Raw genomic sequence first — 26,644 nt, forward strand, 5'->3', positions numbered from 1 at the left:
GAATGTGGATGACACATGGAGCTGGGGCGGAGGATTGGGATGAACTGAGAGCATGCTCTGTCTCCCTCGTAGTAAAGGCAGCATTGTAGCACTCATGATTCTGAGAAGAGAAGGGTATTTCCCAAGCCACCTCCGCTTGTTTCCGATGGAGGAAAGCAGGGCGATAGTGGGAAGAGCTCAAAATTTCCGCGAAATGGCAGCCCTATGTGTTGGAGATAGCATTAGGGTCCATGATGACATCGCCTGCTACTGTCAGGCCGGAAATCAGCGAATGGATCTTGGTCCCAGAGTGTCATCGGAGGTTGGCCCACATGACAGAGGAAGGGGTGGAACTGTTAAAAGAACTAGTGAATGAAATCCAGCTAGCTTTTTTGCTATCATGAAGAGTGGGATGACACTTTGCAAGCATCTGTTTATTATGAATGTGGTTTGCCATTGTAGGGTGGTGGTTAAAAATGTGGAGAGTACGTCTCAGCACGAATTGAGTCACAGTGTGCCTCAGTCCAACAAAGGACTGGGACACAGTGTGGTAAAGAGGAAGTGCGAGGAATTGAATGTTCTGCACCAGTAAGGATAACATTTGTGAGCTATTCCACCTCGTCATCACAAACAGGGAAATCTTGCTGTCTGAAGGTCGCCAGGGAGGAGTAAAACCACCAGTCAGCCTTAGTAAGCTGCATTTTTGGGTGTGCACGTAGGTGGGGTAGAAGTCAGCAAACGGTTAGCACTCGGGAAATGATCACTCGAGTAGGTGTCAGAAAGAATGGACCACTCAAGACGATGGGCAAGCTGGGCAATGCAGAAGGATAGTTCCAAGTAGGAATAGGTGTGTGAGGAGTCAGAAAGGGACGTTAGTGCTCCAGTGTTAAAGCAGAAGAGGTTAAGTTGATTAAGGTCAGCCAAGAGGACACCTCTCTGACAGGTTCTGGGACAACCCCAAAGGGCATGATGCACATTTAAGTCACCAAGTAGCAGAAATGGGAAAGGCAGCTGCCGAATAAGCTGAAGGAGGTCTGCCCTGGTGACATTGAATGATGGAGGGACATAAATGATAGAGAGGGAAAAAGACATTTGAAGAAGGAAAAGGTGAACTGCAACAGCTTGAACATGGGTAGTCAGGGAGATGGTTTAACTAAGTACATCACCCCATATGAGCAGCATGAGGCCTCCATGAGATGGAATGCCAACCTCAGGGGGAAGGTCAAAATGAACCAGGAAGAAATGGGAAAGCTCCAAGTGGACGTGAGGACGCAATTTTGTTTCTTGAAGGGAGAGTATAAAGGGATGCTCAAATGCTAAAAGCACCTGTAAGTCCTCTTTGTGCGACCAAAGGCCACAAATGTTCAATTAGAGGAGAGTCATGATGAGGAAGAAATGAAGGGGGTGTCACCTTGGTGGCTGCTGATTGACAGCCTGCAAAGACTCACTGCTATAGGGCACAGAAGCAGAAGGATTCTGCTCCATGAGGTCCACAGAAGCATCGGCTTGCCTGTGCTGTCAGTCTGTGGAGTCCAACCCAGAAAAACGGTTGGTGGTGCACACTGACAACACGGAGGCTGGTCGGGCTGAGGTATCTCACGGCAACACCATCAAAGAGGATTTTCGAGTTGGCAAAGGAGAAGACCGTTTGACTTTGTTCGACTTCTTCAATCCTTTCCGGTTAGTAGAGGAAGACTCGGGCATTTCTTGGCTGGAGGGACATAGGAAGTCTTCACAGAAGTACTCTTTCTGTCCTTTCTGAACAACTGATTGTGTAGCCAGTGGCTTCGCCCCTTGAGGCGAGAGTTTGCTGGCTTGTTGCACAGCTGGACAGAGGGGCGAGGGGCATGGAGAGAGGGGGTGGGGGGGTGGTGATGCTACCTTGACACTAGGTGATTTCACAACCTCACAGCTGAATTTGATGTTGCACGTCTGTGTGGCCATGTCCTTCAAGGAGCAAGAGGTAAAATGAACAGAGCTATAAGTGCCAAACGGGAGAACACAGGGTTTGTGACTAGCCAATAATTTGTGAGTGACTCGGTAAGGCACTTTTTCCTTTACCCGGATCTTCCGGACAGCCCGCTCATCAACATACTCGGACAATCCCGAGAGGATGGCATGTCCGCCATTGCAGGTGATACAGCAGGGAGGAGGAGGCAGACAATCACCCTCATGCACATCCCTACCACAGGTTACATATTTGGCTGGGTGTTGACAAGATGTTCTAGTGTGGTTGAAACGATGACACTGGTAGTAGCGTATCGGGTTCGGAATATACGGTCAGACTGTGATAATTTTGTAGCCTGCTTTGATCTTGGACAGAAGCACGGCTCTGTCAAAGGTGAGAAAAAGAGTGCAGGTGGGCACTGAGGAGGAATCTACCTTTTCCATCACCCGACGGACACCAATGATACCCTGATCTTTGAGGTAAGATTGGATACTGGCCTCTGTCAGACCGTCAAGCAGTCTAGTGTAAATACCACCAAGTGAAGAATTCAGAGTTCTATGGGTCTCGACACGAACAGGATAGCCATGGAGAAGCAAGGCGACAAGCAGCTGTTGTGCTTGAAAATCAGAAGCAGTATCCAAAAGTAAAGTGGCTTTCCGTAAACGAGAGCAGGATTTCACAGGGCCAGGAATGGCATCAACACCTTTCTGAATAATAAACAGATTTACCGTTGTGAAGGACTCAGCATCTTCAGTACGTGAAACCAAGAGGAACCCTGGTGCAGCTGGAATGGTCTTTGAGTGTTATCCTCATTTCACGTACATCTCATAGATGTTGACTGTGGAGATGATTGGCTCATTGCAAGAAAATCCCTCATGATTTCCAACATCTCCGATGGCACGCACCTTCCAACTGGAGGCCCCCTTCACAACGGGGCCCACCCGCCTTAGGTGATTGTTCACACCTCCCAAACACCTGACAGAGGGACCAATCAGCAATTTGGGAAGGTAGCAGCTCAGGCAATCATCCCTCCCAGGGCCTGGCCTGTACCAGAGGGTACGTGTGGACCCTACCTTTTGACCCAGGGCTGAGAATTAGACCTACGCATTGCCCAGTCACCTGTTATGCACCAGACGCATGGGCCAGACATCAGGGGTGCACAGGGAGGAAGAAGAAAAAGAGGAACGTCAAACACCGAAGTGGAAGAATGGGAGGAGAAGGGAAACAAAGAAATAAAAAGGGAACAAAAAACAGCTGTGACACTGTTCTTATGTCAGTGACATATAATGCAGAACATTCCCAATAACACCCCAGACAGTGGTGGCTGTGCGGTTCTAGGTGCTTCAGTCTGGAACCGCGCGACCGCTACGGTCGGAGGTTCGAATCCTGCCTCGGGCGTGGATGTGTGTGTTGTCCTTAGGTTAGTTAGGTTTAAGTAGTTCTAAGTTCTAGGGCACTGATGACCTCAGATGCTAAGTCCCACAGTGCTCAGAGCCATTTGAACCGTTTTGAACACCCCAGACATGTTCCCCAAGGGAGGGGAAGAAGAACAGCAAAACGACAGACATGCAGCACAGAAGCGAAAAGATGATGCAAAGGCTGGGGCCCCGTGGCAGCCAAGCACGAACCCGCCAAAGAGTGGCGAGCCCCCTGGCAAGCCATCAAAAAGTGCCAACCCCAAGAAAATTATTAAGAGCTAACAATGAAAACTGACACATTTACAATAAATCTGCCATCAGAAGAAGCATGCAAGTGTTGTGAAAAACAGAAGATACAAATTCATGAACCTTGGTTATAATCAATAACTGTTCAGCATGCTTTGTCACAAATATACTCAATGAGGTAAAATACTGCTGATTCCATTTTTTTCAGCCTAGAAGAGCGACATAAAAAACCGATACAATAAAATGTAGGCTACATTATAATTTTTTTACCATGCAAGCTTTTCAGCGGGAATTTATAAAAATGGGAGAAATGTATATATTGTCTACCACTTACCACGCATAATCATATAAATAATTATACTGTCAACGAACGGAGAACACATTCAATGAAGAAGTTAACATATGTGCATTAATAATTGTGCCATAGAATGAAGTTAAAAAGTCCTCAAGCAACAAGACAGGAGTTATTTCCGAAGGGGAAAAAAAGAAAAAAAAAGTTAAACTAACGATAGCAATGTTACGTAAAAAATGTATAGTCGTTCAGAGGGATCTAGTGCCTCTGGTCTAATTACAAGTCTGTGCATCAAGTTTCGACGGCTGTTACACGTTACTAATAATGACTACTTCACAAATATAATTAAATGATCATTTTTGATTACTGAAGGAATATTGGGGTTTCTGTGAGGTGATGTTGACAATACGAAAAAGATTATAAGATACGGCACTAGCAAAAAAGAATGCCATTCAATAAGTGCTATGGGCTTACGACTGTAAATTCTCAGAGGTAGTTATTTTTAATGAGTTGTTCTGTCTGCCTTATAAGACGTTCGGAAATGTGGTTCCCTCAAACTGATGGAAATATAAAGACAAAGAGCTGAACGTGATTTATGACGTATTGTTTTAACAATTGCCAGAAGCGGCGAACAAACGAAAAGTCTAAAAGTTGCACATTACCAATATTTCGTTGATGATTGCTGAAATATGTCCTTCTGCAGCCATTTTTTTTCAGTTCTATTTACAAGCCGTTAAAACAACAACAAATAAACTTTTTCAGAGTTTACACGAACGCTCACTACAAACATAAACATCATAACTTCTCGTAAACAAAACCACCGGCAGCCAGTACTAGCAAAGTTATTATGTTTGGTGCTTCCGTACCTAAGATGTTAGAACCACGTTGTTACGTCCAAGGAGGTTCCGTCTCGTTTCCGTCGGAATTAACACAATCTATGCCTCGTTGTTTGTACATAATGGAAAACGTTGGTTTGTGTTGGTAAATGTCAATTTCTCGTGGCGTCAGCTAGACTATCAAGATGCCAAAAGTTGTTTCGAGAAGTATAGTGTGTTCTGACACGAAGGACCAGGAAGAATATAGTGAAGAAAAACCGTTACACATTTATTACTGTTTGTGTGGCCAGATGACATTAATATTAGGTATGTCTTTTCTGTTTTCTTTTTTTTTTAACGTGTAAAACTATACAAAATCAAAATATATTACAGTAACAAACTATACAGTTGACAAGAAACTTGAAACGGAAAAGAACAGCCATTCTGATCGCATGATTCTAGAGAGGTGATAGCAACATCCTCTAGCCTTGGCATTGTTTGTTATTAATACGATGCAATACAGTGAAGCTTTCATGCATCTTCGTCACGGGTCAAAGCCGACGCGTGGGATCGGACGCTTCTGTCGACCCCATTATACTCATACATACTCGCAGATAACTTATATCTGTTGCTACACCACATAGTTTTTTTTTCCTTTTCGAGACACCAATGTCTGTTCAAAAAGAAAGAGAAAAAATACTTTTATTGTACAGATAACAGTATCTGTATGTGACACAGAAATAACTGATAAAACCAAAGAAATGCCCCTCACAGATGAGACTATCAGTGTCTTAGTGGTGAACTGGTAAACAATTCACAACTAAATTCCAGTGTGTGAGCACTCCCTAAAAAGGAATTTAAGCCCAGACAAGGGGGCTCATATGATAGGCCTAGTTTGTAGGTGGGAGGGGCCAGTGAGCTTGGATATGAAGTATTTTTAATATTTTGGGAGATGACTTGTGACTTTTAAGTAGTCATAAAAAAGTTAGAGTTCCAACACTGTTAAAATCTCGCATAAAAACGACTTTTAAATTGTATTCAGGTGGAGGGGAGCTGACTATACTGTATTTATCCCTTTTATGAGAACTAAGTGGGAGGGGGGCTGTTGCTTTGTGGGTATGGGCACCTGTGTACAGATAGCTGGCTGTAACCTGAAATTGTCAGCAGTGGGTTGCAGCAATTCAAAACATATATCAAAAAGATTGGTGAATGAAAGTGGTGTTGGCTATTTGTGGCAGTAGACATGAAACTCAAATTCACCACTAAGGAAGTGGAAGCAGTGTAAAAGGTTGAGCAAGACTCAGCACCAAGTGTATGCATAAACTTGTAATTTGGCCTTTCTGTTATATTCATACCCAGATGTGAGTGAAAACTTTTGATAAAACCTCAGCTTATCCATATGTACATACACATTCTCCAGTCATACTGTCATCATGGAAGAATACTTTAATCATCCAATCATTGATTTGGATATTTATAATTTTGTAATTAGTGGGGATGACAAGACATCCTGTGAAACAGTACTAAATACTCTCTCCAAAAACTACTTAGAACAGATGGTTTGTAAACCCAAGAATGAGTGAAATATGTTAGATCTAATGGCAACAAATAGAACTGACCTTTTTGAGGATGGTCATGTTGAAACATATCCAGTGATTGTGAGGCTGCTGTAGCAGCTGTGATTGCCATAGTACAAAGGGTCACAAAAAAAGTAAGCAGGTACACATATTCAATAAAGTAGATAGAGACAGTTGTCTCGTATCTTGGGGATGAACTTGGAATATTTAACTCTGTGCAGAAGCATGAAGATGAACGGTGGCCCAAGTTTAGAAGAATAGTTGACAAAACTTTGGATATGTATGTACTGTGGAACAGTTAATGAATGGAGAGACCCTTCTAGCGAACAGGATTTAATGTCCCATTGACAAAAAAGTCATTCGAGTCATGATATACAGTCACTAAAAGACAAGTAAATAAAATAAGAAACAAGCATAAAGGAGCAGATGGACAAATGCAAAGTGTTTGGTTGTCAAAACAACATAAAGAAAAAAATGAAAATAGGTCTAGAGATAGTTGTTGATTTGATGCAGCTCTTCATGCCACTCTATCCTGTGCATACCTTTTCATCTCCTAATAACTACTGCAACTTACATCCTTCTCAATCTGCTTACTGTTTTCATCTCAGAGTCTCTCTCTACAATTTTTAGCCCCCACACTGACCTCCAGTACTAAATTGGTGATCCTGTCATGTCTCAAAGTGTGTCCTATCAACTGATCCCATCTTTTGGTCAGATTGTGCCATAAATTTCTTTTCTCCAAAATTCTACTCAGCGCCACCACAATAATTATGCAGTCTACCCACCTAATCTTCAGTATTCTTGTGTAGCACAAGACAAAGGTCCAATCTTTTTCTTTTTATCTTCCGAGAACTACTTCATGCGTTGGCTGATGGCCTGCCTCTGTTCACTTGACATCACTTTCCTGTGTTGTGAATTTTGTTGGTGGACAACAAATTTTCCAGTGTTGATCAGTAGCCTGAAACTTTCCCTGTTGTGTACGGTATTTTTTGTGACATTAAGTTTTCTCAATTCCTTTCTTGTCTCTTCCAGCCATCCCACGCTGTTTTTTAATCTGAAAATGAAGTTAAAAAAATTTTCATCGTTACACTATTGTCATTCATTTTGTATATATGACTGTAAAATTTTAATCTCCTCTTTCTTATTGAATTTATGGTTGTTTCTATAGAGATATCCGTTTCTCCTCTTCATCCATGTGGCATCTTTGTCTTTTGAGGCCCAAAAATTTTTCTGAGGATTTTCCTTTCTTTCTTTTGTAGCTCTTTTTGTTCACTTCTTTTATTCATTGTTAGGCATTCAAATCTGTAAAGTGGTTCCAGTTTAATTACTGCAGCATAATGTTTAATTGTTGCCTGAAATGATACTGATCTTTTATTATATTGGTTTTGGGTGAGTTTGTATGCTAATTTCATTTTCTTCGATCTGTCCTTACTTGTGATGTTATTTAACCCATTTGATTGTATCTATTCTTCTAACTCTTGTTGTTGATGTTTCCGTGTTGCGTTTGTATATATTTTTCTGTGTTGTGTTTATCTTCAATGTATTCCATTTTCTCATATGATACTAGTAATCCGGTTTTAGCTGCAGTTTTGTGAAGTGTTTCTATCATTATCTTTGCATCTGTTTTGTCCTTAGAAACTACTGCAATATCATCAGCAAAGGCAAGACATCTCACCTCAAATCATTCTCTTCCTTCTCCTAGATGGATTCCTTCAATGTTTTTCTCTTTTAGTTCTTTATCCCACACTTGCATGACCTTTTCTAAGACCATATTGAAGAGAGTTGGTGAGAGCCTATTGCCCTGTCAAAGTCCTGTGTTAATTCTGAAGGGTTCAGAAACTTCTCCTAGAAATTTAATTTTTGAAGTTGTCTCTGTGAGTGTCTGTTCGACTAATTATCTGGTTGTCAGTACTTGCTTCTTACAGTGTTAGGAATACTGTCGGCGACAGTATTGTATGCTTTTTCTGAAATGAATGAATGTAACGACTGTGTTAAAGTTTCGCATTGTTCTGGTCCTGAGAATAGTTTTTGAGTTTAAAATTTGCTGTGAGCACAATCTATTTTGTCTGAACCCTGCTTGGTATTCACCAGTTGTGTGTTCTACTTGATCTTCTACCTGATTCAGTAGAGCTTTGGGCACAATTTTGTAGGCGACTGGATGTAGAGGTATGCCCCAGTAATTGTGTGTGTCTGTCCTGTCACCCTTCTTATATAGTTTCCAGTTGTCAAGTATTCTTTTTTTCTCCCAGCAGTCTTTAATAACTTCATAAAAGGTTGCAGCTGCCCACTTCCCTCCCCGTTTCCACATCTCCGCTAATATGCCATCTTCACCTGGCACTCTGTTGTTTTTCAGCTGGCCAATGTGTCGTTCAGTTTGATGCAGTGATTGGGTTTCTGAAGGTGAGTTTTCCTTTCGAGGCTGTCTGAAAATTAGTTATGTTGGTTCCTCGCAGTTCAGAAGCTTTTTGAAGTATTTTGCTAGTAACTCACAGTTGTCTTTGTCGTTAGTAATCAGTTTGCATGTTGAATCTTTTAAATGTAGGCTCATCAGCTTGTAACCTGTTACTTCTTCTTTGAAAACTGTGTAGAAGTTCCTAGTGTTATTCAGTCTAAAATTTGTAGCTATTTCCTCTAATCGTTTGTTGTCATATTTCTGTTTCTCTGTTTGAATAATTTTTAGCGTCTGTTTTCTGATCTCAGGGAATGTGTTCCAGTTTCTTTCCTTTTTGCAGGAGTTCCATTTTCTCCAAGCAGTTAGTCTATGCTCTGTCGCTTCGTCACATGTCTTATTCCACCACCTCTGTTTCTGTCTTCTGTGTGGTTGTTGTAGTTCGTTCACTGTTTCTATGATTGCTTCTGTAATTTCATGCCAGTTTCTATCTTCTTTGCATGAATTCATTCCTGTTTTCTGACAGAAACTTTGTGTCAATTCTATGGACTTTTTTAATTTTGTTGTTTGGTCTTTTAAGTTGAAATTTGGCTTTGATTTTTGCTATAATGTGGTCCAAATCTATGCCTATTCCTCTTCTGACCTGTACGTTCATGATTTCTCTATGGATTTGTTTGGTTATTGCCACAAGATCCAGTTGATATGAGCCTAAATGTTTATTAGGGGAAGACCAGGTCTTCTTTCTCCTTTGTAATTTCCTGAAAAAGGTTGACATTAGTTTTAAGTCAAATTGTCTGCATAAGTTGATGCCTTTCTCCATTCTTATTGGTGTGTTTGTGTGCAGGAATATTTCCTCGTATTTCTGTTCTCTGCCGATCTGTGCGTTGAAGTCTCATATGCATAGTTGTACGTAGTGCTTTGGTATTTTTGGTGTTTCATTTTCTAGTGTCTCCTAAAATTGTTTGAATTTTACTGGATTTTTTTCTGTTGTCATTGTTGGTAGGTGCAGTGCATTTTTGATGGTATAGCCCTTGTTTGCTGGTCTAAATGAGAGAAGTGAGATTTGCTGTGATGAGAATGCAAAATTCGTTGTAGATTCTGTTTGACCATGAAAGCTGTTCAAAGCATAGTGACGTTCTGTTTATGCTTTATGGTCAGTTTTCCTTTATAGATCCAGTAGCCCTCTGATTCAAATTCCCGTATCTGGTTTCCTGAAGTGCTATTATGAGTATGTTGCGTCTGTTTAACACATTCGTCAATTGTTTAAGTTATCCAGTCTTGAGTAGGGTTTTGATGTTCAATGTGTGTAGCAGATGTTTCTTCTTAGGCCGTATGCGAGGTGTTCTAGGAAGCTCCAACTCTTCCTTACACGACATTCTAGGCTCACCAGACTCTGACGGCCTAGTTACATCACTATTTCCAGCGATGAAGGATTGTTTACCTCCTGGAGTACTTTTCTGTCCAGCGTTTACCATCATGTCTTGGTTGAAAGTAAATTTGGAACATGTTTGCCCGTCGATGTGATGTTACATCTTTGATCAAATCGTCAGATGGGTCTTAGGAGGCCACCCAATATGGGAACAGACACCTTTATTAGCTGACCACTTTGGTAAAAGATGCTATCAATTTTTGCAGCCACCGTCAACATGTAGGGAGACACTGATCACGTAGCCGCTTGTCGCAAGTCAGGTGCGATGTGGATTTTTGTTCTGCTTTTTGGGTTGCCTCTTCCGCTAGATCCGCCGTACTAAGGTCCTTCTTCTCCTCCTTTACTACTGTTGAGGTGTCATAGTCAGGAGAAAATGATTTGTCCACCTTCTTTGCTGTTGAGATTAATATTTTCAGTAAATCTATATTTGATGTTAACAAATTTCTTTTCTTACCATTGCCAATCTGTGTTTTATAATCTCTCTACTTCTGCTATCATCAGTTATTCTTCTGCCCAAATATCAAAACTCATCTGCTCTAAGTGTCTTGCTTCCTAATCTAATTCCCTCAGCAACAAATGATTTAATTAAACTACATTCCATTATCTTTGTTTTGCTTTTGGCGATGTTCACCTTAATACTCGTTTTGAGGCACTGTTCTTTCCATTCAGCTGCTCTTCCAAGTTCTTTGCATCTCTGACAAAATTACAATGCCATTGGCAAACCTCAAGTTTGCTCCAAATTTTTGTTTTTGTTTCCTTTACTGTTTGCTCCATGTATATATTGAATAACACTGGTGATAGGCTACAACCCTGTCTCATTCCCTTCTCAACTACTGCTTCCCTTTCATGCCCCTCAACTCTGATAACTACTGTCTGGTTTCTGTATAAGTTGTAAATAGCCTTTTGCTCCCTGTATTTTACCCCTACTGCCTTTAGAATTTCAAAGAGAGTATTCCACTCAACATTGTTAAAAGCTTTCTCTAAATCTACAATTGCTATAAATGTAGGTTTGCCTTTCCTTAACCTATCTTCTAAGATAAATTGTAGTGTCAGTATTGCCTCCTGTGTTCCTACATTTCTCCAGAAGCCAAACTGTTCATCCCCAAGGTCAACTTCTACTAGTTTTTCCATTCTTCTATTAAGAATTCGTATTAGTACTTTACGCAATCACTACTTATTAAACTGATAGTTCAGTAGTATTCACACCTGTCAGCACCTGATTTCTTTGGAAGTGGAATTATTACATTGTTCTTGAAGTCTGAGGGAATTTTGCCAGTCTCATACGTATTGCACAAAATATAGAAGAGTTTCGTTATGGGTGGCTCTCCCACGGCTGTCAGTAATTCTGAAGGAATATATACTCCCAGAGCCGTGTTTCAACCATCTCCCTTGTAGAAGCCTTCTATATATGCCTTCCACCTTTCAGCATTCTCTTCTTTGCTTAGGACCAGTTTACCATCTGAGCTCTTGATATTCATACAGCTGCCTCTCTTTTCCCCCAAAGGCCTCTTTAATTTTCCTCTAGGTATCTATCTTTCCCCTAGTGAAATGTACATCTAAATCCATACATTTGTCCTCTAGCCATTCCTGTTTATCCATTTTTCCACTTCCTGTCTCATTTGTTAGATATTAGTATTCCCTTTTGCGTGCTTCATCTGCTGCATTTTTATGTTTTCTCCTTTTATAATGAAAGTCAGTATCTCCTGTGTTATCTGAGAATTTCTGTTAGGTCTTGTCGTTTTAACTATTTGATCCTCTCTTGTCTTGAACCTTCCTGGCAGATTAAAACTCGAACTCGGGACCTTTGCCTTTCGTGGGTAGAGCGGTAGAACACTTGCCCATGAAAACATTAAAACTGAACAAAGCCTAATGAAGTTCTTAACAGATTCTGTACAGTACATTGGAACCGGACATCCTCTCAGGTTGGTGACCTGTTCCAGAGGTGGGCATGTGCCAACAAAAGATATCTTGAATTTGACAGAACTCATTTCCATAGTGCTGATAATGCATTTTGTGGGATTTAGTAGTATTATTGATGATGGTATGTGCATTTTTCTGCAAAAGCTGATGTCACTGCCAATCATTATTGCTGGCAAAATAGAAGTCTAGGCTCCTTAGCACCTCATTTTTAAACCTCTGGAAAGTCTATGTAGCAATGCGCAGGTCATTAGACATGTAGGGGAGTTTAAATAGTCCAAACAGTGTTGTGATATCCAATTTGTGTGTAACGTCAGAGTGCTAGAAGGATATAGTTGTAGACCTCGACAAGATCCAATATGGGAAATATAGTACCACTTGAAAAATGACGAGTGAAATCTCCAGTAGGTCACATCGGGTAGCAGTTGGGAATCATTCAAGTATTTATTGCGCTGTAATCACTGCACACCCACCACCCAACTGACTTCTTTGCAACCAAGTGCAGCAGCAGTGCCCATGTGCTTTCTGTCAGCCATGTCACCTTTTTAGGACTGAGACACTGTTGTTGAGAGAAGACAGGGAGGCCTGCTGCAGTCCATGTATGGTGCACAATTGAGTGGCATGGGGGGGGGGGGGGTAGATCTAGCACACCAACTGGACGTGTAATACATGGAAATTCCACTAATAGGTGAGAGAATCCTGTGAGAAAATGCACACAGAACACTGCACTGAACCAGCTGACCAATCATTTGTACTGAAGTTGTTCTGTCCAGGACACAATTATGCTGCACAAGTCAAGGTGCCTCTGAGGAAAGACACCTTATGAATCAGCGGAAGAGGCCAAGCCAACTGCATTCCTTCCATACTGTGGAGCAACTACTGGCAAGATAGAATGTGTGCTGAAGAAACATGAACTGAGACCAGTGTTCTAGTCCACCCCCAAGATGAGAGAGATGTTATGCCCTGTTAAAGACAACGTAGGTCTTAGAGTTCCTGGCATCTATGCTATCCCCTGTGAATGTGCCAAACTATTCCCACTGTTACTGAGCATTGTGCTGAGCACTCATTCCAATTAAACCAAAGTAACATGAGAAGTCGGCCTGGCTGAAGACTGCCTAGAAAATGACCATAAAATACAGTTTGAAAAGAGAGACTTTTGGCTCAAACAACTTCATGTTGGGATTCTGTTACAAAAGAAGCTACTGAAATTAGAATAGACAGCAGCAATTTTAACAGAGTTACATGGTTATTAGGGCATGGGGGTGGGCTTTGCACATTGAACATTGAGTGAAAGCAAAGACAGAGGCTTGATGCTTGTGGGGACATGGGAGCAGCAGTTTCAAATGTGGTGCTGGCCCCTCGCACCATCTGACGCCACTCATTTCTGCAGCGGGACAGAGATTCTAAGAGCTGCCCATATCGCCTTCTGTGCATATGTCACTCAAGCCCTCTCTAGAATGTTCCAGATGCTGCAATTGCCTCTATATAAGCAGAACACCTTGTCGGCTCTGGCAGTCAGTGATTTTAACTCTTGGTGACAATGGTGGAGACAGCTATCGAAAGCTTGAGTGTTTTATCAAAGTTATGTGACTTGAAAACCTAAAAGATTTTATTGAAGCATGCTACTGTGGAAGACTCAGAGGACACAAGTCAAGTATAGATCCAGATCTATAAGTGGGTGAGGGACATCACTGATGGTAAAGGTCCACCCCAGAGCTCTTTGCCAGCTAATGTCAGATTTAATGTCTTGCAGTTGCAAGTTGCTATGGGGAACCATTTGCTGTAATGAGATCAGAGTTGTTGCATCATCTCAGCTGCCACAAGAGAACCCGAAATATTACAAATATATCAAAGCCTTTGTAGACTAAAAACTGCAGCTTGGTGGCTTTTTCCGTCATCACTCGGCATGGTTGTTGTTGGCAGAGTTGCTGTTTCTGGCAGGATCACCCTTAAGTCACAAGGGGCTGCTACTTGAGTTCCTCAACCAGAAGCACGATAATGTGCATCAACAAACTGTGCGTTCATGATAGAAACGTTTCTCCCATTCCAGTATGGTCGAAGATTGTCCACTGCCACATGTGTGAGAAGTGTTGCATTCAGTTTTCCTGTGGGCTGTAGTGGGCATCTCTATCCTTTATGCACTCTGAAAGCTGCAACCTGGTGAATGACTTCATTGAGCCAATGTCAAGTTTCCATAGTGTCCTTACATGACATGCAACATGGCAAACACCTGTGTAGCTTCAACCTCTAAAATTGTCTCTGCAATTTCTGCAAGCTAGTTCCACTGCAGGTCAAGTATCATTGACAGTAAGACGGGGTCATTTCTAGCAAGTGCAATATCTGTACAGAGTGATGAATTTGTCAAGCACTTCTGAACGTGCCACTAAGTCCATATGGTGCAGGAATGAAGATGGTTTTCTATCTCCCAGCCTCTCCTTGTGCAGCAGCTGCTGCAGCTGTTTCATGTGTTGATGATAGCCACCACACAATCAATTTTCTCAATTAATTGTATTTTTTCTTTTGTGTGAGTTTTTTGATCACATTGTTCACACGGTAGTGCTGCAGCAATATTTTCTGCTGCTCCTGGTACTTAACAAACTGCCTGTTGATTTCTGTCTCGGATTTTTTGGCCGATGTTCGTCTGATGATCTTACTGGCGTTTCGTCAGGATGAGTGGCTGGCATTGTCAAAGCTTCACCCTCCATTGCTGGTGGTGAACTGGAGCCGAGCTCATGGCCGCAGACTATATGTACCTGGCGCACCAACATCCGAGGACTTCTGCGTGATCATTTCTGGTACGATTCTCCTCTTGCTATCTGCAACGGTCGTTTGTTGCAGCATGGGAAGCCAGGATCTATTTATCTTAAAGGTTTATTCTTTCTTGTTGAAGCTATTCCTGTGGTTTTGTATTTCTGTAGCTTCTCTGAACAAGCAAGTGTGATAGTGCCTCTCTGCAGCAAATTTTACTACATGGTCAGTCTCACACAGTGCGTGCTCTGCCACAGCTGATATCTCCACCTGCCCCAACCTGCAATGTCGCTTATGTTCTTCGATCCTGGTGTTGATTGATCGTCCAGCCGTTCCAACATAAACTTTCCCACATATGCATGGTATGCGGTATATTCCCGACATTGCAGTGGGTCCTTTTCTCCTTTGCAGATCTAATACAATCTTTGATCTTCTTTTTTGGTTTGAAAATAGTCTTTATGCCGTGTTTGCGCAATATACGGCCGATTCTGTCCGTCACTCTGTGAATGTGTGGCAGAAAGGCCGTACCTGACATTTCTTTTTCCGATTTGTCTCTTCACTGAGTGTTTGGGTCTATTACACTTCTAATATAGCTTGTGGAGTACCCATTGCTCCTCAGAACACTTTCCAGGTGTTGCATTTTGTGTCTGAGGTGCTTGACGCCTCTTTTGTGGTTCGAGGGGGGGGGGGGGGTTGGTTGATAAGTTTGTGCCGTATTGGTCCATGTGTGTCGGTTTTCAACACATGCTGTGTCCAAGGTTTTCGCTAACCCTTGTGACTAGCACATCTAGAAATGGTAGCTTTTTGCCCTTTTCTATTTCCATGGTAAATTTTATGTTGGTATGGAGGCTGTTCAAGTGTTTCAGAAGCCACAGACCTGTTCTTAACCATGGCTCTGCGCAACAGAAGTATCATTGACGTACCTGTACCACACCTCAGGTTTGCAAGTTGCTAGGTCCAGTGCCTTTGCTTCGAAATGTTCCGTGAAGAAGTTGGCCACTACTGGACTAAGAGCCCTACCCATGCCGATGTCTTCCAGCTGTTCATAGAAATTGCCATTCCGAGTGAAGTAGCTCGTGGTGAGACATGCATGAAAGAGCTTTGTGATGTTTTGTGGGAAAATGGAACCAATGTGCTCCAGAGTGTCACTGAGTGGCTCTTTAATAAAGAAAGAAACAATATCAAAGCTGACCAGGATGTTGTTTGGTGCAAGTTTTAGCTTTCTCAGCTTCTTAATGAAATGTCGTGAATCCTTTATGTATGTGTCAGCTCGGCTCCAGTTCACCACCAGCGATGGAGGGTGAAGCTTTGACAATGCCAGCCACTTGTGCTGGTGAAACGTCAGTAAAATCATCAGTCAAACGTCAGCTGAAGAACCTGAGACAGAAGTCAATAGGCAGTTTGTCAACAAGTGACCACGAAAGCCTTAACAATTTTTTATCTAGGTATTCACTTTGTAAGGTGGCAGTCTTCTGATGCAGTCAGTCTTGCTCACAAGGAATTCTTACTGCTGATACAGCGGTTGTTGTTGCTGCTGCTGCTGGGGCTGGCAAATCTGCAGTTGTAGCTTTGCATTCAGCTCCTCCAAATTTGCTTCTGATTATGGCAGGTCTCCAATGTTCATATATCTCATTGACTTTTTGTTCACATACTATGCACTTGCAAAGTATCCATTCTTGTGTTGGGGCTGCCACCTATGAGTTATCGTTTATTCGTGTAACATTATACGCAATAGCACTTAAAACTAACATCCAGCTGGATCACTACATAGATACAGGCAGGCATTCATACCACAGGTAGTCTGACATGGTACTGGGTAAATCCCTGCTCTGATATTTCCGTTTCCTGATGTGGAAGTGTGGAGTGCCAAGTTGCTGCTGAGCCCTTGAACAAAGTACTGTGCCGAGTGTTTGGAAGAAAGTACAGGTCACACATGTAAAGAAAAGTGATTGTTAAAACTGCCACCAATTATTATTGACATCCAGCTGTTGTAGAATCTTAAAACATATTCTGGGCTCAAATGTAATAAGGTATCTCAAACAGAATAGGCCTCTATGCCAGCTATCCAGATAGCCATACCATAGGTGCAACCACAATGGAGGGGTATCTGTTGAGAGTTCAGACAAATGTGTCTTTCCTGAAGAGGGGCAGCAGACTTTTCAGTAGTTGAGGGGCAACAGTCTGAATGTTTGACTGATCTGGCTTTTTAATATTAACCAAAACGGCCTTGCAGTGCTGGTACTGAAAGCGGCTGAAAGCAAAGGAAAACTACAGCTGTAATTTTTCCCGTGGACATGCAGCTTTACTGTATGGTTAAATGATGATGGCGTTCACATGGGTACAGTATTCCAGAGGTAAAATAGTCCCCCATTCGGATCTCTGGGCGTGGACTACTCAAGAGGACATCGTTATCAGGAGGAAGAAAACTGACGCTCTACAGATTGGAGCGTGGAATGTCAGATCCCTTAATTGGGCAGGTAGGTTAGAAAATTTAAAAAGGGAAATGGATAGGTTAAAGCTAGATATAGTGGGAATTAGTTAAGTTCGGTTGCAGGGGGAACAAGACTTCTGGTCAGGGGAATACAGGGTTATAAATACAAAATCAAGCAAAATCAGACACGAAGCCCACACCTACGACAGTAGTACAAGTTTATATGCCAACTAGCTCTGCAGATGACAAAGAGATTGAAGAAATGTATGGTGAGACAAAAGAAATTATTCAGATAGTGAAGGAAGGTGAAAATTTAATAGTCATGGGAGACTGGAATTCAGTAGTAGGAAAAGGAAGAGAAGGAACAGTAGTAGGTGAATATGGAATGAAGGTAAGGAATGAAAGAGGAAGCTGCCTGGTAGAATTTTGCACAGAGCAAAATTTCATCATAGCTAACACTTGGCTTAAGAATCATGAAAGGAGGTTGTACAAATGGAAGAGACTGGAGACACTGGAAGGTTTCAGATAGATTATATTATGGTAAGGCAGAGATTTAGGAATCAGGTTTTTAAATTGTAAGACATTTCCAGGGGCAGATGTGGACTCTGACCACAATCTATTGGTTATGAACTGTAGATTAAAACTGAAGAAACTGCAAAAAGATGAGAATTTAAGGAGATGGGATCTGGATAAACTGAAAGAACCAGAAGTTGTAGAGAGTTTCATAGAGAGCATTAGGGAACAATTGACAAGAACAGGGGGAAAAATACAGTAGAAGAAGAATGGGTAACTTTGAGAGGTGAAATAGTGCAGGCAGCTGAGGATAAAGTAGGTAAAAAGACGAGGGCTAGTAGAAATCCTTGGGTATCAGAAGCGATATTGAATTTAATTGATAAAAGGAGAAAATATAAAAATGCAGTAAACGAAGCAGGCAAAAAGAATACAAATGTCTCAAAAATAAGACTGACAGAAAGTGCAAAATTGCTAAGCAGGGATGGCTAGAGAACAAATGTAAGGATGTAGAGGCATATATCACTAGAGGTAAGGTGGATACTGCCTACAGGAAAATTAAAGAGACCTTTGGAGAAAAGAGAAGCACTTGTATGAATATCAAGAGCCCAAATGGAAAACCAGTTCTAGCAAAGAATGGAAAGCAGGAAGGTGGAAGGAGTATGTAGAGGGTCTATACAAGGGTGATGTACTTGAGGGCAATATTAGTGAAATGGAAGAGGACGTAGATGAAGATGAAATGGGAGATATGATACAGTGTGAAGAATTTGACAGAGCACTGAAAGACCTAAGTCGAAACAAGGCCCCAGGAGTAGACAACATTCCATTAGAACTACTTCTAGCCTTGGGAGAGCCAGTCCTGACAAAATTCTACTGTCCGGTGAGCACGATGTATGAGACAGGCGAAATACCATCAGACTTCAAGAAGAGTATAAAAATTCCAGTCCAAAGAAAGCAAGTGTTGACAGGTGTGAAAGTTACCAAACTATCATTTTAATGTCATGGCAGCAAAATACTAACACAAATTCTTTACAGACGAATGGAAAAACTGATAGAAACTGACCTTGGGGAAGATCAGATTGGATTGCGTAGAAATGTTGGAACATGTGAGGCAATACTGACCCAATGACTTATCTTAGAAGATAGATTAAGGAAAGGCAAACCTACATTTCTAGCATTTGTAGACTTGGAGAAAGCTTTTGACAATGTTGACTGGAATACTCTCTTTCAAATTCTGAAGGTGGCAGGGGTGAAATACAGGGAGTGACAGGCTATTTACAATTTCTACGGAAACCATATGGCAGTTATGAGAGTCGAGGGGCATGAAGGGGAAGAAGTGGTCAAGAAGGGAGTGAGACAGGGTTGCAGCCTATCCCCGATGTTATTCAGTCTTTTATTGAGCAAGCAGTAAAGGAAACAAAAGAAAAATTTGGAGTAGGAATTAAAATCCATGGAGATGAAATAAAAACTTTCCTGTTTTCCAACGACATTGTAATTCTGTCACTGACAGCAAAGAACCTGGAAGAGCAGTTGAACAGAATGGACAGTGTCTCGAAAGGAGGATATAAGATGAACATCAAAAAAACCAGAATGAGGATAATGGACTGTAGTCGAATTAAATCCGGTGATGCTGAGGGAATTAGATTAGGAAATGAGGCACTTAAAGTAGTAGATGAGTTTTGCTATTTGGGGAGCAAAATAACTAATGATGGTTGAAGTAGAGAGGATATAAAAAGTAGACTGGCTGTGGCAAGGAAAACGTTTCTGAAGAATAGAAATTTGTTAACATAGAGTATAGATTTAAGTGTCATGAAGTCATTTCTGAAAGTATTTGTATGGAGTGTAGCTGTGTATGGAAGTGAAACATGGACAGTAAATAGTTTAAACAAGAAGATAATAGAAGCTTTCGAAATGTGGTGCTACAGAAGAATGCCATAGATTAGATGGGTGGATCACATAACTAATGTGGAGGGACTGAATAGAATTGGGGAGAAGAGGAATTTGTGGCACAAATTGACTAGAAGGAGGTATTGGTTGGTAGCATACGTTCTGAGGCATCAAGGGATCATCAGTTTAGTATTAGAGGGAAGTGCGGAAGTGAAAATTGTAGAGGAAGACCAAGAGATGAATACACTAAACAGATTCAGAAGAATGTAGGTTGCTGTAGTTACTCAGAGATGAAGCAGCTTGCACAGGATAGAGTAGCGTGGAGAGCTGTGTCAAACCAGTGTCAGGACTGAAGACCACAACAACAACATGCCAACAAACATGGATTTCAAAATCATACATGTTGCAAACGCAATTTGCACATTTTTTATGTGACATTCTGAAAACTGTAACCAGGTTGATGCAGTATTCCTTGACTTCTGAAAATCATTTGACTCTGTACCACACCATACACTAATCCTTAATAACAAAGGGTATGATCTTGTGGGGTACTGAACAAATTTTGTGACTGGATTGATGATTTCATGGTAGAGAGAATTCAGCATGTTATTTTTTATGGAGGGTCACCAACAGATGCAGAAATAACTTCAGGAATGTCTAGGGGTGTATATTAATAATAACCAGACTTTGGTAGATGATACAGTAATTTATTATAAAATACTGCCTGAAAAAGTTGCAGTAATATTCAGTTACATCTAGATAAGATGCTGAGTGATGCAAAGTCTGGCAACTCTTAAATGTTCTGTTATGTAACATTTTGCACTTAACAACAGTCAAACCACATGCTATTTTATGTTTATGATGTCTGTGAGTCACTATTGGAATCTGTCGCGCTCATGCAAATACCTGGGTGTAATAATATGAAATGCAGTTATTATATTTGCTTAGTCATAGGTAAAGCTGATGGTAGACTTCGATCTTATGGTAGGATACTGGGAAATACAATGAGTCTTACAAGGGAGACTGTCTGGAAAAAGAGTTGTATGACCTGTCCTAAACTGCTGTTCAGGTGTCTGGGACTTATACCAAATAGGGCTGATGGTGGTAGGGAATGTTGAACATACTGAAAGATGGGCAGCATGAATGGTGAGAGATTTATTTGATTGATGGGAGAGCGTCATTGATATAATGATAGATTTGAACTGGCAAACACTTGAAGATGACATGAACTGCCCCATGAAAGTACGCAAGATGTACACCCTCCCATGCACACTACAGTGGTGTATGCAGAGAATGGATATGAGTGTAAGTGAAAATTTAAGAATGAAGTGGTGGAAGAAAATTGAGAAAGGAACAAATAATGTGCAGCAGAAAAAAATCCTGTTTAGGTCTTAATGCGCAAAGAACCACGAAGAGGGCACATTCCTTTTTATTGAATTTCAAAGTGGTTGTGTGAAAGAAGGAAACAAATAAATTCCATAGTGTCATCATTAGTACACCATGTATTTTTAACAGGGCAGTGTATACTATCAGTGATTAAGTTTTTTATGATCCAGCGTGCCAAACAGTTTTCCTAACAGTTGGTATCCAACATGAAAATGTCACTTTTTTATGATGCCATCAGATCTTTTGTGAGTGTTACTTCAGCAAACATGTCTTGCCTACATTCAGTGTAAGTTTAATTTTTCACTGGCAGTTTTAGATTGTGTAATATGTACCTTCATAAATTTGTAAATTTTTAAAAGGAAGAACTATAACTTGTTATATTATCAGTTGATGACAGAGTAATTTTCAACTTAAGTACTGAAGCAAGTTTTACCATTTAGAGTTATTATTCCACTTTACAATTTTAGACTTTGCTTTTTCACCTTCATCTTTCTTATTTGTGACGTCTTCACTCTGCTTAATATTTTATTTGTTTTTGTTTCAAATTTTGTATGTAGACTGTGCTGTTGAAAAGTTGCCACTGCGAAGAAGAGATGGAGCACGTGTTATAGATGGCAGCAAGCATGCTCACAAGGTGACCTATGATCAAGATGAAACAGTATACTTAAAACAACCTGAAGGAATTGAAAGACAGTTCAGACAGAAATGTAAAAAGTAAGTTAATTTATAAATTAAATCAAAATATGAATGCCAGGTCTTTTTTGTTACAAGAGAGGAGCATCCACTTACCAGATGTTAAGACAGAACAGTTGGAGGAAGGCTACAAAGATCATCCAATGGGTTGCGCAGTAGACTCATAATTTGGTGAGGAGGGGTTCAAATCTCCATCCAGCCCTCCTGTCTTATGTTTCTTGTTGTTTTCGTAAACTGATCCAGGCATACTGTATGGCATCATTGTTCATTAGGAAAGAACACATCCAATGTCCTTCCCAATCTTTGTTCGGACATTGTGCACAATCTTTAGTGATTTTATCACCAAAGAGATGTTAAACTCTAATCCTCCTTCCTTCTTGATTCAAGCAAGAATGAAAGACTCACAAATGAAAACAGTTATTTAATTGGTACATTTGGAACACTTAATTAGTTCCTTTATCAGTAGATCATAGTTTCAGATAGAAGAGGAATCAGAAATTGTGTGATGCACAGTTGTTGGAGAGAAAGCAAAATCACTAGAAACTCCATTTCAGGGTTGGCACAGAATATTAAAAATAAGTTAAAATCAAGCTATGGAAAATACAGAGTTGAAAAATAAGTTAGTTCTTTGTCTCAAATTCTTCAATTCTCAGTCAACAGCTGGATGGTTCTCCCGTGCTAAAATATTGGCAGAGGAGATTAATTGGATTCTACTGCATCCCTTGATTTATTGAGCACTACACGGTGAAAAAATGAAAAATTGTAAATTATATGAATAAAATACATAGCTTGTTGGACAGTAATAAACATTCTCAAATTTATTACGTATGTGTCACCTTCTTGGACAATACTTGTCTTGTTAAGGCATATGAGGATGAGCACCACATGGTTCAAAACTAAGATTCCTTGTCCACTTCACAAGTTTAACATGTCATCAGCATTCTACACCAAAAATTCCTTAGTAGGCATCTACATCTTTATGGTTACTCTGCAATTCACACTTAAGTGCCTGGCAGAGGGTTCATCGAACCATTTTCGTACTATTTCTCTACCATTCCACTCTCGAATGGCACATGGGAAAAAGGAACACCTAAATCTTTCTGTTCAAGCTCTGAGTTCTCTTAGTTTATTATGATGATCATTTCTGCCTACGTAGGTGGGTGTCAACAAAATATTTTCGCATTTGGAAGAGAAAGTTGGAGATTGAAATTTCGTAAATATATCTCGCTGGAAAGAAAACTGCCTTTGTTTCAGTGACTGCCACCCCAACTCGCGTATCATATCAGTGACACTCTCAACCCTATTACACGATAACATGAAACGAGCTGCCCTTCTTTGCACTTTTTCGATGTCCTCCGTCAATCCTACCTGGTAAGGATCCCATACCGTGCAGCAATATTCCAGCAGAGGACGGACAAGTGTAATGTAGGCTGTCTCTTTAGTGGGTTTGTCGCATCTTCTAAGTGTTCTGCCAACAAAGTGCAGTCCTTTTTCGCCTTCCCCCACAATATTATCTATGTGGTCTTTTCAATTTAAGTTGCTCGTAATTGTAATTCCTAGATATTTAGTCGAATGGTGCGATTTATCGTATATCCAAAAATTTTTTGATTTCTTTTAGTACCCGTGTGGATAATGTCGCACTTTTCTTTGTTTAGCGCTAATTGCCACTTTTCGCACCATACAGAAATTCTCTCTAGATCATTTTGTAATTGGAATTGATTGTTTGATGATTTTACTAGACAGTAAATTACAGCATCATCTGCAAACAATCTAAGGGGGCTGCTCAGATTATCACCTAGATCATTTATATAAATCAGGAACAGCAGAGGGCCTATGACACTACCTTGCGGAACGCCAGATACCACTTCTGTTCTACTCAATGATTTACCGTCTATCACTACGAAGTGTGACCTCTCTGAGAGGAAATCACAAATCCAGTCACACAACCGAGACGATACTCCATATGCACGCAATTCAATTAATAGTCGCTTGTGAGGAACGGCATCAAAAGCCTTCTGGAAATCTAGAAATATGGAATCGATCGAGATCCCTTGTCGACAGCACTCATTACTTCACGGCAGTAAAGAGCTAGCTGTGTTGCACAAGAACGATATTTTCTGAATCTGTGTTGGTTATGTATCAATAAGTCGTTTTCTTCCAGATGATTCATAATGTTCAAGTACAGTATATGCTTCAAAATCCTACTGCAAATTGAGGTCAGTGATATGGGTCTGTAATTCAATGGGTTAGTCCTATTTCCTTTCTTGAATATTGGTGTGACCTGTGCTACTTTCCAGTCTTTAGGAACAGACCCTTCGTCAAGTGAGCGGTTGTATATGATTGCTAACAAAGGCACTGTTGTGTCTGTATACTCCGAAAGGAACCTGATTGGTATACCATCTGGACCGGCAGACTTACCTTTCTTAAGTTATTTGAGTTGTTTCGCAACACCTAAGATATCTACTTTTATGTCACTCATGCTAACAGCTGTTCTGGTTTTGAATTATGGAATATTTACTTCATCTTCTTTCATGAAGGAATTACGGAAAATTGTATTTAATAACTCCGCTTTAGTGGCACCATCATCGGTAACATTTCTATCGCTATCACAGTGACGGTTTTGACTGTTTTTTGCCACTGGTGTACTTTACATATGACCAGAATCTTTTTGGGTTTTCTACCATATTTTGAGACAATATTTCATTGTGGAAACTATCAAAAGCATCTCACATTGATGTCCGCACTAAATTTCGAGCTTCCGTGAAACTTAGCCAGTCTTGGGGATTTTGCGTTCTTCTGAATTTGGCATGCTTTTTTCATTGCTTCTGCAACAGTGTTCTGATGTGTTTTGTGTACCATAGTGGATCAGTCACATCTCTTATTAACTTATGCAGTTACCAGTGAATGCCTGTGACCTATCAAACAATAATTTTAAAACAATTAATAACTCTCTGAAAAGGGGCTATTACAGCCAGGAAATAACAGAAGCATTTATAACAAATACAGCGTGTACATACTAGTCATTTGGACAGAGGCAGATGTTACCAAACACACGAACAGGGAAAATATACATTAGATCCTGAGCTTTCAGGATTGAAAAATAATTCTTTCAACAAGAGGAAAGCCAGACAGAAAATATGGAAATTAATATGTAAAGGAGATGAATAAAAGTCGTGGCAAGCTATATGGAGTGAGAAAAGTTGTGGCAAGCTATGCGGAATAAGAAATGAAAAGAACAAATTAGGGATGGAACTGATGTTGCAAAAGTGGGGTTTTCCTTTACACTAGAATAATCATGATAAAATATGAAACTGTAAATGATAAATCTCACATTTTTCAACTTGATTTGCTTTAGGGATCATTGTTGCCATCTTGTGTACTACCATAAATGTGGTTCAGCAAAAGTGGTCTTTAAATATGCTGTTGCTCTATGCAGCCACCTACGCAAACAATCTGTAGCTCAGTTTGGTGTGTATGTTGGGTCTCTTGTTGTCTTTTTAGTTTTATTTGATTTATTACCCAGTGCTCAACTATTCCCGAAGTTAGTCTCGGTTCAACTGGGCAAGGTCCTAGTGATGTAGCTAAGTCATTTCCTTCCTCTGTCCTGCTGTGCATTGTCAAAAGTGTATGTGTGTTGTGTCATGACTGTGAAAAATGGTGTTATTGGCCAGGAGACCCTGTCTGGGGTTGTTTGGCTGCCTGATGCAAGTCTTTCTGTTTGATTACACTTTGACAGCTTGCATGACTTTGTGATGAAGATAAAATGAAATGATTAGAACAACACAAACACTCAAGCTCAAGTAAAGAAAATCTCCAACTTGTCCAGGAATTGAACCTGGGACCCTGCAATTTAGAAGCAACAGTGCTAACCAACAGACTATGAACTACAAACTAAAGGATTGCAGTGAGTGGTTAAACAGTATAGAGTAGTGTTTGTGTCATTCTCGATGAATGGAAAGGAAACAGTAAAATCCGGTGCTGGTACATAGTCTGTTTCTCATGAATAACACCAAGAAGACAGCCAAGCTTAACACCCCCATCTGACAATCGATTCGAACAGTCTCACTCCATGAGGCACTGCAAAAAGGTTTGGAATTTAACTCAGGGCATTGGCATGAAGTTTGGTGATCAGGAACAGTACTCCACCACCTCTCCTTCCATTGCCAGTGTGTGTGTGTGTGTGTGTGTGTGTGTGTGTGTGGTTAGGTTTCATCCAGTGAAATTAAGAAAATTATGTAAGCAAAAATGGATACATAGCAAAACACTAGAACTCATTTAGTTTTCAATTTGAGATTTTACTGTGGAAAATTGATTTTCATTTAAAATGGTAAATAACCAGACTGTGAGTATTATCTTTAAAACATTTTCTTCTGATACCATATGTAATTAACAACAAGTAAGAGACTGTCAAGGTAATTATATGCAAGCTGCACATTTTAAATATTACAGAACTTCCAGCATCTAGTAAAATACCATCATTTACAAATGAAGCCCCACCTAAAATTCTTTTCTGTTTGTAAAAGTTTTCGAAATGACTCAAGTTGTCACTGTAGACTGACTGGTAAATTTTTTATTTGCTTTTAATTAATAGCCTATCCTAGCCAATGACATTTTTGCTTACCAGCATTAATTTCAGTCAGTGCAGTTTTATCATTGCCATAGTTCCAGGCTCGCAAAAACTATTTACCATTGAACTGGCACTATATGGTTGGAACATTTGTCTAGGCACCAAGTTGTATTAAGTGTACTAGAATAATACTGAAAGGGAATACGTACATGCTCTTTGCTCTACCTAGAAACACACAATTTGAATTTCAACTTGGTTAGGGAGTACCATTTATTCTCTGAAATCTTAAAATTTGATACAGAAAAGCATGTTAAGTCTCCCAATGTTTTGTGCACTGCTATCTTGCTTATATTTTCCATTTCTGAACTCAATCAATAAAAAGAATAAAAATAGCCCTCCCTCGTCAGACATT

The 26,644-nt window shown here is 40.4% G+C and overlaps 2 protein-coding genes across 2 annotated transcripts in view; one reads left to right on the top strand and one right to left on the bottom strand.

Annotated features, from left to right (window-relative positions):
• LOC124612408 (mediator of RNA polymerase II transcription subunit 23) overlaps window positions 1-4,743 on the bottom strand; it is a 191,425-nt gene extending 186,682 nt beyond the window's left edge. Inside the window, exon 1 of the mRNA XM_047140601.1 lies at window positions 4,546-4,743. Coding sequence (XP_046996557.1) covers window positions 4,546-4,590 — 45 coding nt within the window. The 5' untranslated portion in view covers window positions 4,591-4,743. The remainder of the gene's footprint in view (window positions 1-4,545) is intronic.
• A 45-nt stretch (window positions 4,744-4,788) lies between these two features.
• Window positions 4,789-26,644, top strand: part of LOC124612409 (STING ER exit protein) — a 35,433-nt gene continuing 13,577 nt past the window's right edge. Inside the window, exons 1-2 of the mRNA XM_047140602.1 lie at window positions 4,789-5,025; window positions 21,530-21,686. Of these exons, the coding sequence (XP_046996558.1) occupies window positions 4,905-5,025; window positions 21,530-21,686 (278 nt within the window). The 5' untranslated portion in view covers window positions 4,789-4,904. The remainder of the gene's footprint in view (window positions 5,026-21,529; window positions 21,687-26,644) is intronic.

Source organism: Schistocerca americana, chromosome 4 (assembly GCF_021461395.2).
Source record: "Schistocerca americana isolate TAMUIC-IGC-003095 chromosome 4, iqSchAmer2.1, whole genome shotgun sequence".
NCBI lineage: Eukaryota > Metazoa > Arthropoda > Insecta > Orthoptera > Acrididae > Schistocerca > Schistocerca americana.